Source organism: Rhopalosiphum maidis, chromosome 2 (genome assembly GCF_003676215.2).
Source record: "Rhopalosiphum maidis isolate BTI-1 chromosome 2, ASM367621v3, whole genome shotgun sequence".
In the NCBI taxonomy this organism is placed as follows: Eukaryota; Metazoa; Arthropoda; class Insecta; order Hemiptera; family Aphididae; genus Rhopalosiphum; species Rhopalosiphum maidis.
The window spans coordinates 5748596-5763086 of record NC_040878.1 but is presented as its reverse complement, the minus strand read 5'-3'; the positions used below and the strand labels follow the sequence as shown (position 1 = coordinate 5763086).

The 14491-nt window shown below is 28.4% G+C and overlaps 1 protein-coding gene across 1 annotated transcript in view; it reads right to left on the bottom strand.

Moving 5' to 3' along the window:
* The window catches only part of LOC113552374 (puratrophin-1-like), a 159294-nt gene that overhangs the window by 117813 nt on the left and 26990 nt on the right, over nt 1–14491 (bottom strand). The window contains 1 exon segment of the mRNA XM_026955246.1: nt 2223–2441. Within this exon segment, the coding sequence (XP_026811047.1) occupies nt 2223–2441 (219 nt within the window).

Here is a 14491-nt window from a genome sequence, read left to right as displayed (position 1 = left end):
ACTAGTTTATTAGATACACACATTTATATTATTATTATTCTAACAAAAATGTATATTATCATTAAACATTAGACATAATACTGTAAAAATTGAAATTACTGTACGCAGCAAGTGAAATTTGAATGCGATCGACTTTGTGAATTTTTATTTCCTCTTTAGTATAAAACATGATTAAGTAATACCACGTGTAACTACTGTACCTACTCATACAATCAATCAATTAGCAAAAAGTACCTACTTTGATAAAAGCTATTCATACTTAACACTGTGTTTTACACCCAATTTGATGTACCTATAGTGCTGATCCAAAAATGTATTGTGCAACTCATGCCAAGTCTGCACAAATAAACAACTTTTGTAATAAAAATGTACTTAAAATAAAATAATGATTTCAATTTTGTTGTCATAATATTAAATAATAACATACATGTGTGCATTGGTAGTATTGTACTACTATTATATTATATACACATAACTAATGTAGTACCTAATATACTTTAATAGTTATAATTTTTAAGTTAACGTATAATTTTATAGTTATTATACGAGTATAAACAAGGGAAAATATATCACACAATTGATAAAAATGTTGGACATTCACCAACACTGATTGTTTATACTAAGATTTACCTAATATCGTTTTTAAAAGTTCGAACTACAAACATTTTTTGGCGTTTGACTGAAGTACCTACTCGGTACTTACTACTTTGTATATTCTATAGGTTTCACCAGTATACGCACTTTTACTGTAACATAAATATAATGTATTAAATTTACAATTTTCTTATTGTTTTTTTTTAGAATATGATAGTTATCAGTAGTTTTTATGTATTAGAATTTTTTGTATTTAAATATTTTTATATTATCATAAGATTTGACAAATAACAGGAAACCTTTAATACAAAAATCACGTAACGAACTATGTATAATGATTAAAATTTTCAAAAACTGTATAAATCTTATATACCCATTTCCCGCAAGTAATTAAATTATGTCTCCTAATCGTTTGAAGACTTTAAGTATTATAATATATGTACTTCAAAGTCAAAAGTATGATTATAACAAAGTAAATATCACATAATAATATAATTTGGTCATAGCGGTGCCTTAAAATTTAGTCAAATACGTGAAATTTGTTTTTATTGACCCAAACGGGTTCACACTTCCACATACATAATTTTTTGTTTTGACTATCATCAAGTTTTATATTAGTATAGGTATATTGTATAAATATTAAATATATAAACACAATTATCGTATGAATAACATGAAATAAGGAAAAGAAAAAAAGTTTTACAAAAGTACATTACATTAAATGTGTAAGTGCGGTTTTATGTAATACAGAACGATACTTTTTGTACAATTTAGTCGATAATAAACACGTTTTATTTACATCAAAATGATTTATATTGACATTTAAAATGTAATACGTTGTATTATTATTATATAAAAGCAATGAAGAGGCGTTGCCATTAAAGTGATGACAAAAAACAGTAAATAATCATGACCGCAACTATTTTAATTAAATTATTAGGTATGATCACAAATTATGTCTTGTCACAGCCTTTTATCGAACCCTATTTTATATTATGTTATTTGTATACAGCCATTTATATTTTACACCCTTAACAGTTAGCAGTACATAAACACGCAAACGTGGGAAATTTGAAACACATTTCATTGTCATAGCTCATAGGGTCTGAATACTGAACTCTGCAAGATACTCCGTATGAGTCATGTTTTCTATTAATCGAATAAAAACACCATTATCCACTTACACAAAAGTAAGTTTTTCATCATATAACTAACCCTTTATACAAGCTCAATGCAGAATCTTCATCAATGCATATCAAACAAACCCCTCTATTGCTCTTAGTACACAAAATAATAATAACAAATGGTGCACCCACTGAAAGTGCAATGCGTGCACGAACATCATAAATCTACAACTGGCAGAAGATATTTATCAAAATGACATGAACAGTCATTTTGAATTCAAGAACAAGTTTAAGCTACTACTTGAACTACTTATATTTCTTATATAATCGCATTTAACATGATTTCACGATTACGATTTGTTCGAGAAATGACTACAACTTCAATATTATCTCAAGGACGTGAACCATCTATTAGCTTTTACTAATCATATTCAATTTTATATTTATAACACTATTGAATATTTCTAAATGATTATGTTATAAGAGGTAATTCATCATAAATACCTGATATTTTCTGAACGTTTCTACAACTTTTTTGAGAATTTCGCTGACTGGTACACAAAAACACCTATGAAAGTTAGCGACATCATCTTGGTATACGTTTGTCAGCAACTGTTTTGCTTGCCTCACGAGAACTGCACGTGTTTCGCTATAATTCACATAGTATGGTCCAATAAACTCATCAACGAGTTGTTGAACAGTAATTAGTTTTGGTTGAGGATCCTAAAAAATAAATAAAAATGTACACGTATTAATAATTTTCATTATGTATTAAATATATAGGTATAGTACCCATTAGATACATTTCTCAAATAATAATAAAGTAGTACAATATATTTAAAAAATATATGTAATATAATGTTGAAAAATTCAAGATTTGTTTTATAATATATTTTATCGGTCGCGGGACACTAGCTCATGAACTATATTTTTTAATTGTTGAATAATATTATAAATTATTTTTAAAAAAATATCACTTTTATGATTTTATACTTGGGACACAAAACTGCCACATATACATGACTAAACGATTAACACATTTATTATGTTGGACAAGATTATATTATAGTCGCTCATTTTTTACCATTTATTTATGTGTTCTGATCACCACTATAGTATTATCCAATTAAAGTGTAGAAAATATTACCACTTTGGTTTCAAAAGCGTAATCGAGTTGTCCGAATTACACTAATAACAATAATAACAAACGGGAATAAAAAATAAATACAGGGTGTATTTACATAACCAGTCTCTCGATTTCCCTTACTCAGTCGCCCTTGGTTCCGACAAATAAATTGACAGCATTATTATTTTCTCGCTCGTCTTTTTCATATTACTCTTCTATTTCTCCATTTTTACCGCGTGTGTGGTCTTGGGGTAATATTTCTTGTACAAAGACGATACACACTCGGGTAATGTTAGTATAGGGGACTGTTTAACAATAGTATATAAGTACAATAAGTACATATATGCGTGCACTTTATATAAAATGTATTATTCATAGAATAATATCCACAGGAAGTCGAAGATAAGAAAATAGCTATATATAATCACAAGATACATCTTTGTGCGAAATGCTTGCGTATTATAACACATTATCTAGAAACACTGAATTATAGTAATTAACATGAACTAATTTTCGTAGACATTCCACTTTTACAACGTACATCCAATTAAATAAAAATATTATCCACCAACCACTTTCGGTATAAATATAAATATATCTTATTAATATATTAATCTTTTATATATTTATAAATTATGCGCCCCTTATAGAGGCTAGACTTAAAAAATTCAATTACTGTGGTATGCGTCTTATTAACATCAATATTAACTTATATATATATATATATATATATATATATATATATATTTCGAGTCACTAGTATTATAAATTTGGATTATGTCTGTTCTATGTGAATTGTGATAATATAAGAAAAATAACTTGATACTTCCTTAAGTGTGACTAAATTACACGATTATATTGGTAACATTTTGAAAGGGAAAACAGAGGGTATAAATATTAACATTACAAGATAATAAGAAAAAAAAATGTTAAGAAAAAATTAGAAATCATGCTTACCTATTCCACAATACGTAATTATCGCAGTAAATAATTTCCTAATAGGTATAATTACAGACTTACCAATATACTAATATTTTAAAATAATTTCAACGTAAATTTAAGAGTATATTATTTCTAAAAGGTTGAAATTCAACAATCGCATTCAAAAATGATTCTCAGCTAAGCTTGCATTCTATGACGTTTATTAGACTTTTTAAAATTTGAAAAACATTTTGTGGTAATTCATTTGTTGCTCCATTATCTTTTTTTATAAAATGCATAATACCATATATAAGTTCAATTATTCAATCAGATGATCTTGCTTTTTGTAAAGTGCATGAACGTAATTTCAGTATGTTGTGCGTGAAACAAACAAAGAAAACAAAATATCTATACTGCAGGTGACTCGCTACACTACCTTTGCTACACATCTCATCCTTGAGAAAGAAATTGTACCAAGGATATTTCATTATTATAATAATTTACAGTAACTTCAAGATTTAAATGCAAAATTTCTTAAAAGCTCAACTAAAAGTATGTCAAATTTGTATATAAATGACAGTAAAACAAAAAAGTGATTGTAATAAAATGCGAAAAAATGTAACTTAGTATCACGTTTATCTCGTTCAACAGTTCCGTTCTCACGGATGGTCAATATCAAGTATTCACATCAGGCGTAATAAAAAAAAATTAACTTGAGAAATATCAGATGAACTATAAAGTTGGCAAAGTTCTTGTAATATTCCATTGTTATACATTGTTTTATGGGGCTATTTGTTTAATAATAATGCGCTAAATATCTCAGCCAAAGATCACTGGTCGGTGGGTTGACACAATAGTATCGATTGGCCTATAAAACGCGCTTGTCGTGTGTTTTATAACCTTTAATCGACCCGGATGAATTTGGACCTATACCTAGCTCTCCCGAGATTTGGACCACGCGCGATGGTCACGAACTGCCGTATATAAACAGGCCGGAGGTCATCATTGCTTCTTGTCGGCTATGTACTGCAGTGTAATCCACGTGGTATTTTATCAATACGCGCGTAGGGGCAGATATTATAGTGGAAACTTAGTTGGAAACAATCGTTATTGGGATCTTGGTTTGGTTGAGACAAAGACTAAGACAGCGAGACGTAATAACTAAACATTTTTTTTTTTTATTCTGATCTGATTTTAATAGCATTGTGCATACGATGTTATTTTCGTGGTTGTCTGCTTGAACACTAAAACCCATCTGTCGAAATGTCAAGGTTTCCCGTACAGATTGACATGACCTGGGATGAGCTATAAGAGGATCACTGGATACTGGTCAAAAATAGTACCTACTTAAGTATAATGTAATCCTACACGAGAACAGTAAGGAGGCCGCGTGATTATAATATACAGAATACAGATGATAGAACACGATTTTATAATGTAAAATAATCATTTAAGGTGGTTACCTGTCTATAGTTTTTCTTGGTATAATTAGAAATTATAATTTTTACGTAATAAATATCTCTTACATATAATGACCTAAATTATCTAAGTAAACCTAGTATTACATAAGAAATCTAAAAATGACAACAATAATATACGCCACCCAATCACAAATAAATATATGTACGCATACAACATTTACAGTTTCAAAAAAAAAAAACACGATTACACCATAAATTTAAGATATAATATAATATAGTATTGTAAATATTAAAGTACTTCAAAGACGGATATGATGGTATCTCATAATGATTCGTATAAACTTTTTTTAATAATTAAAAATTGAAATACCTTATAGGTATATAAAATGAAACACTGCTTTCTCCGCAATATCTACAAATATAAAATATCGATCACATTATCTAATTTCATGAATACAACCTGCACATTGCTAATAAATTATAAATGAATAACCAATCAAGATTTAATCATTTAGTTGAATATGCAGTCATTATATTGATTAATAAAATATCGAGTAGAATATACCTACGAGCTGTATTTAATAATTGCTCATATTTTGGACATTACGAATATCCATCATCTATGTGAATACCATCTGACGAGAGTACACGAAATGACGAGTTGAATGAAAACGGTACGTAAGTACACTTGCAAGGCAGAAAAATGCGAAAACCGGTAACGCAAATTACGGTGCAGCAACTCATCGGCGGCGGCGCGCGCGCGTGTGTGTGAATGAATCATTCAAGAACTTCGCCGGCACAGCAATGTTACGGGTGACTATATATATAATAATAATATATACAGTTTATTATTATGAATTATATTTACTTAGCCTCGACGAGCATATACACACATTACACATTATACAACAACATTATTATTCAGACGACGACAGAGGCGGCGGCGGCAGTGGCACAATCAATTATTCAAATATTAGCGACTGTTTTATTTTCTTTTTACTTTTTGCGACTGCCGCAACAAAACCGAAACGTGCATTCACGAGTACAATATATATAGGCACAATAGTATATAATAATGTATATTATATACCGCTGCGCCCATGTTGCTGCCGTATCCGGTAGGTTTTATTTATTTACCATTATTATTATTATTTTTCCTATAATATATTTCTACGGGCGGCACACACAGTTCGCGTACAACGATAATGATAATAATAATTGTATTCAGTTTGCGCGAACCCATAAATCGGTCGAGCCGGGTGGTGTCGTGCGAGCTGAGAGCGCGTGGGAGACGAGTGATACGTCAAATCCGACGAGAGCCGACGACGACTGCGGGGGAGCGCTATGTACACGTACCTGTCGTACCTATATTATAGACGTGTATAGGTACATATTTTATATATTACATATTCTATATAATATAATATACGTACTTAACTCGCGCCCGGTTGTTGCGTTACAGCCGTCACCGGCCGTGTCGTTAGCGTCTACGCAAAGTAAAAAAAAAATCGACGACGATATATTATTACAATACGAAGGTAAATATATATAGGTACCTACGCGTCACAAGTATAATATACCTAACATTTACATAGGCATAATTATATTATTACTATCGTACTATTCCTCAATACATGACTACAGAGTGATTATCGTATCGCAAACCAGCCAATATCTGAAAAAATGCGGTATTTAAAATTTAAAAATTTAATTTTTACGAACGAATACTGACAATTATAGAACATATGTAAAATATAATGTGTATTAAACTAATTACAAAACTCCGCATGTATATTCCAAGAATTAAGATATTACTTAATTTTTAGTAAAGAGAATCACTGTGCATATTATATGTCGCAATAACTAAGGCTAAGGACTTCATGCCCTAAAAAATTTCCAATTATATGTTTTCTCCATTTAAATGACTAAATATACTCTCTTAATATGCATTAAAATATTATTTTAATTTTTAATTAGATTTTTAATAAATTAATTCAATAGTTTTCATTCCCCAGAATTAATTAATATTATTAATTATTATTTTACTAAAACATTCTACTAAAAAAAAATATATATCATATTCATATCTTTCCAAAATAATTGTATAGACAAATATTGTTATTAGCAAAAACATACTTACATAAAATATACATTTATAAAACTAGCATAGTGCATTTTTATGCACTTATAAGTGAAAAAGTGTCAATTATACAAAATTTTAAATAAAACGTAAAATATGATCTCATTATGTGATAAAAAAAATCATTTGTATATCACTTATCTATGTTTTCAACTGTATATTTAGTTAAGTTGAAAATGAGTTAAAAAATCATATTACGTTTTTTTGATAATAAGATTTTTGTTTTGACTGGGTGAAAACAGAAGTCGTGATTTAACTATATATATTTATTATAAATAGCTTTAGTTTATATGTACCTAAATACATATAAGCTTCACAAATTGTTTTTAGACATGCGACAGTGACAAGGTAAAATTTATTTTACTTTAGTAGTTTATTACATAACAGTATAAAACTATACATCTAATTGAGATTTTCAAGGTTTTATTTTTTTACTTTATATATTTTGCTCAACGATCATATTCTCAGAACCAAATCCAAAAATTTAACACAACACCCAGCGATAAAAATTAAATAGAACTATGTTTTTTTAAATAAATGCAACTTAAAAATTTCATAATAATAATGGATATTCTTAAAATATAAAATTACTTCTTTAGTAGTTACATTTGATATTTGCATGCCTAATGGTTAGGTTAATTATTTATAATTTTTAAAATATAATAACGACAAAAAAGTCTTTTAATACCATTGGTTAATATTTAAAAATATTTAATTAATTTATATTTCTAGTATATTAAAGATAATTTCTATTAATCAGTAAAAAGATTGCTATTTATTTTAATAATATTAAAATAATTTAAAGTATATAAAAAAATATTTAGTTCTTATAAATTAATTAAAATATAATAAATCAGATTGATTTAATGTTTAAAAGTACTTGTTATTAATTAAATAGTTGTACATACAAAAATATTTTAAGTATATAAATGTAAGTATTAAAAATTATTTGAAAATTATTTTATAAGATTTTAGAATATTTGTTAAATTTTTAAGGTTATATTAACTTTAATAAGTTAAATATAAATATAAAATAAGGTATGTTATATACTATATAGTTTTTTATTTGTTCTACATAATATAACCCTAACTATTTCTGAAAATGTCTAATATAGGTATTTTTATTTTGATCAATATTATTTAATAATATTTAAGGTAAAACTTTATCTGAAACTCATTTTTTCAATTTTTTCTTGTTTTTAATAATGAAAATGCTATGTAACTTTAATTCGATTTTCTACTTGATCAATCTGTCATTAAAGTATAAACTATAAAATAAAAATACCGTATACAATTTTGAATTTATGTTCAAATTAATTTAAAAAATAACGATTGAATCCCCAGAATTTCAGAGTATAAATAATAAAAGTGGTAGATGTATTATGCAATACAAATTATTTATATATTAAATAACAATAACTGAAATTCGTGGTTTTCATGTTAAGTTATGTTAATAAATATTAATAAATACATATCAATTAACGGAACTCTAAATTCTAACCCTGACATTTTATTACAACGAGCTTTAACTGAAATATGTAAAAAATAATTTAAACTTAACAGAGATATAAGTACATATAATTATTATTTCTTCACCGATATTTAAAATATCTAAAAACAAGCATAACTTTTAACTTGCCCGTCCTTGGGTTTCGAACCTACACGTTGTCGTGTATCATATCGTCAATGACCTCTCTCGGCGGCGGCGTTCAGCTAATGACAACAGTTATACACCGAACTCCGATGACACTACGATATTATAAAGCCACATTATTATAGGCGTGTAATACCAATATCATCGTACGAATCAAATAATAATACATCGCCGCATTTAGCGAACGCTAAACCCAAATCGTTAATTTTAATTTTTCATTAACGTTCAGGTACGCACAACACGCATAGCGCGCGTATCACATGTGAACGCGATCGTATCGGCATAAACCGTCATTTTCATTATATTATAATAATATTATTATTATACTGCTGTACGCGCATACTAATAGGTTTGCACGGGAATGAGTCATGGGGTGTAGGTATACAGCTATTGAATATAATATAGGTACGTCCAACGTCGTATAATAATGCACATCGGTTGTTGAATGAGTCGATATGGACCTGCTACAGTATTATAGACTATAATTTATATTTGACACGTGCGTTTGGAGTTTAAATATATGTTATAATATTATAGTGCAATCATCGATACGGTTATGATGATTGCACATTCAGACGAGTTCGGAGAAAGCAAAAAATAGTAACGATTAATTAAAACGTTCGTGGGACATCGTCGTCGCTGTTTTACAGACGCGTTGTACACATAGACGATAATGCTTATAATACCCAGATAATTATTCGATATAATATTATTATGTATTAACATTAAACACGTGTAGTTTGATTTTAATACATTACATTTTCTCTATGTCTCCTTTGTAACAGCAATGAATATTATAATTTAATAAAATAAAAACGTATATTATTATAGTATATCTTAATTGATAAACGACCGCACTAATTTCCAATTATTATTATGAAATTGCTTCTATCTAAACACATTATAATATGAACAATAATCGATTACTTAAAAAACTACTATGGTGGGTATAGTAAATCATGACGGAAAAAACGTACGTAATTATGTATACATACTATATGTAGTAGTCATCTATACGCTCAAATTTATTTTAAATTTGACTCATCGATTAAACTTTTTTTTAGATCGTAATTATTATTTAAAAAAAATGATTTATGAAGCATAATTTCTGATTGATAGAAAACTAGGTAGGTACCTATAACGAATAATAATCACGTAAAATAGAGCATTAATTAAATTATGTTGACATGAACACATTATAATATCGAAACCTAACCTTATGTTGCACCACGTGAAAGATGTATTTACGAATTACGTCCCACTATAATGGTCAGATAATACAATTTTTTTTTTATTTTTTAGGAGTAAAAAGGTTGTAATATGAATGGATTCAGTTTTCCAGATAATTCAAATTCAGTTCGAAGTGAAAAGCTATCAATATTTTCTATGCGTATTTGATTAATTTATGAATATATTTATTTTATTATACTATTAACTATACGTTGATTTTTGATTTAATACAATTCAAGTGATTTAATATATATTTGCTTTTATATAGGTATGTTTTTACATTCAACAAACGCTTTTCTGATTTAATTGTGTACATTTTATTTATTTACTTATTCATTAACTATATTATATTATTGACCCGAATAATTTGAGACGCAATTGGCAATTCGTGTACACATTTTTTGCAGGACGCATCATGTGTTTCCTCTAATATTGTATTTTTACGAGACTTAGATAATTCGTACGTACCGACTACCTAGTGTAATACATTTTCAGAATTGAATAGATAGGCGAAGACAAAGTTTTTTCTTAAACAAAGGCTGAAAAGTTGAACATATATGAAAATGATATAATATTACGTTATAATATTATGTATTATAAATACGTTCTCAGATGTTTTCCGACTTTCTGATTGAATGAATATGAAACAAAACTACGCTTGCCTATGCTGGTTAGATATATTGGGGAAAGAATCATACGTGTTTCTGAATACTATTGTGCGCGACTCTACACTTATATTCATTATAATATATTATTGTCTTACAAAATTGAGTTTGGAAAATATCTGAAGAAGAACCGCAAAATGAAACACCCCCCCCCCCGTGTAAACCCCTCTCACAAACATACAACATAAACACACACGCGCGCGAGCTCACCGATACGATTTAAGCACGAGTATTATAAAGAAAAATATGTATATTATAATATAGGACGCGCGCCATAAAATAAACCATAAGTGTTTTAAACAGTCGTCTGGAACGAACGCGCTCGGAAAACGAACCGTAAAACGTCAGGCTCTAACTCATACACACGCACCTAATATAAATATAGCCGTATAAGTGAAAAGAGTACCGAGCATAAATCTGTACGATATACATACGATAAAAATATTACAATATTATCGTACGCGCGACGATCATCGTTATTCTGGTGTGCACGTTCAACTACTACACTCGTACAATATAATAATAATAATAGTAATATAAATAATATATTCATAATATACCTAATACCTATACGACGATTATCGTCAGCTCTCGTCGGCACACCAGAAATAGAACCTCTCCTCCGCGTGTAATTTATTACAACCACCGGCACGGCGCGGCAGTCGAGTTCGCTCTTCGAAAACCGTCGGACCACATGACCCCAAAAACCCACTGCAAGGGAGGGGGTGGACAGTGGTAGTGGTACGACGACCGAGCGTTTAATGGCCCGTAACCGAGGTGCTCCCGAAACATGCGGAGTGAGGCGAGGAATTATGGAGAGGCGGTGGGTGTGGGGCGAGCTCGACGCACGTGGTATATATAATACGTAATACTATAATAAACGGTATTTTTAGTCGACGTACGTCAAACGGCATGGCCGCCTACTCCATCTGTCTGATATAATATTATAATATGTGACTATGGTGACTACGACATTCGCCACCGTAAGGGATGTGGAGACGAGTGGTGACGCTTCACTGCTGATTTTACCGAACCCTTCCATATTCGACCACCCGTATTACTGTTAGGTTCCACCGTCAAATATTAATAATACTACGGGTTAGTGTTAGATATCTATGCCTTAGATTTTTAATTTTCTAGAAAAACTATATATTAGTTTATAAGATACATACGTATTATAATATTACGAAACATAACAATTGATCTACTATGTAATGTTTATTACAGGTATGTTATTATTTAATATTTCGTTTTAAGGAAGATTAAAATAATTTGCTACCCCCCTTCTTCATCTCAGAGATTCATAAAAACATTAACTATCGCTTATACGTTAGTTCAGTTATAAAAATGTATGATACATGAATACATGTTAAGTCTTTAACAATATTTAAATGCAATATTGTATATGTTTGTCGTTTATCACTACAAGTATTTAATTTATATCACTTATAGGTGCATATTTTGTGTATAGTACCTCTTTTTCTTCATTCCTAACCTGACATTGCGTCGGTCCGTTATATTTTCGAAGTGCAATTGGACAGTTATTGCTTTGACGATAAACTAAATACGTATGCGCACAGTGCACTTGAAATTCGATTGTGGCGCTGTTGACATATTTGATAAAACATATTATATTAGATTATGTCGGAAGTCAACAATTTCTTTCAAATGGTTGGCTAAACAACATCATCGTGTTTTCTATGTTTCATGTTATATTATAATATGTAGTGGTATAATATTGTACACTGACTTGATTTGATGGCATTATAAAAAATAAAAGTCACGACAATAAAAACAATTAATTCAGCAAAACAGCATTTACTTATTATAGGTGATATTTAATAAAAGCCTCCGGGCTATTTTTTAGTCGTAACCATTAATAAAGTAATATTTTTTTTCAAAAAATAAAAAACAAACCTCGACAATACTCCCTCTACCACTTTTCATTTTTCTCTAATACTAAGAATATAAAAAAAAATATGATATACTAACAAAAAAAAATTATTATTTGCCAATAAATAATTAACTATTATATTTTTTTATAATATATTATAAGATATTTTAGCAACAAATAAATATTTATTTGAAGAAAATAAATATTAGATAGATTTTCAATAAATGTCTTTGTTCATGCGCAAATCCGTAATAAAATAAAATCGGCTATCAATAAACACATACTTTGGTAGTATGATCCTAGCTTTACTATCCATTCATTATTCGGTACACAAAATTGCAACACTGATGTTGATTAAAATATTTGAAGGAAAATGGATATAATTTTAGTCCAAAAAAATATTGGTAGAAAAATGAAACCACCTTATTATTTTTCTAAGATTTTTGACGCTATACGTCTAGGTTTTTGTTAGATGGTTCAAGTATTGAAGTATATAATCATTTTAGTTTCATTTATAGTGGTGACGTACTGGAGTGTAATAAATCTTCCCAAGGTAAAATAATATGTTAGTGGTTTTATATAAATTCAATAATGATTATTTTAATGAATTATAAGAGCCCCCCCCCCCTTCAACTAGTAAGAGATTGAGATATCTATAATCATGCCATTTATATTATATCATTTTATTGACATTAAATTGATTAATTTAACAAACTTTACAAAATTTAATAAGTATTATAAACCTACGTCACTATAGGCTATGCATAACAGTTATAATTTGTATCACGTGTCAGATTTAGATATTGTGTTTATCGTTTTAGTAGGTCATGTTATTTTGAATATATAGAATGCGATTATTCAATACCTACCTAATAAAACATTAATTCCTCCTTTTCAAACTAATAAAATATCACGTATAATAAACAATGGAAGCTAGGCATATTCGGTGAGGGTCATATTTACCTTTAATTTTAAATTTACGGTTTTTAATGAGTTTCAATCAACGAATGAAAAATGTTATTGCTCTAGATTTAAAACTTATTTTTAACGTCTGCTTTTTAAACGTGCACCTAATAACCCAGGTTGGAACTTCCAATAATCATATTCCACGTAACACTGTCTATATCATGTACATAGTACACGGTAAATAAGTAGGTATCGTAAGTATGATATTGTACTGGTATTAATGGTACTTTGTAATTTAATAATAGAATTATAAAGTAATATTATTTGGTAAAATCTCAAAAATTAATTTTTTTTTTTTTAATTAATTGAATTTACGAATGCACATACAATGGGAAATTAACCAAAATTAAAATTGTTAAGGGTTAGTTCTCCATACCATTAAAGTTAAAATTACTCGATAGTGCGTTTGGTTATGTATACATTAATTTACAATCTAAGTAAGCAATAGGAATCAATTCGAATGTACACTATATAACAACATTAAAACTGATAGGTTAGATTATTTGTTCGTGATAGTTTTAAATAATTTAATATATATATATATATATATATATATAGTAGTATATAGTAGTAGATTTTTTTTTATTAAAGAACATATTTCAAAAAAAATTTGATTATTGTCGTTACAAAACAAGACATTTGAAACAAAATTATATATTTAACCATTATTTTTCATTTTTGAAATAATTTTAATGAAAAAATTCAATTGTAATTCCTTATTTTAAAACAAAATTTAAATAAAATGTTGGATGAGCA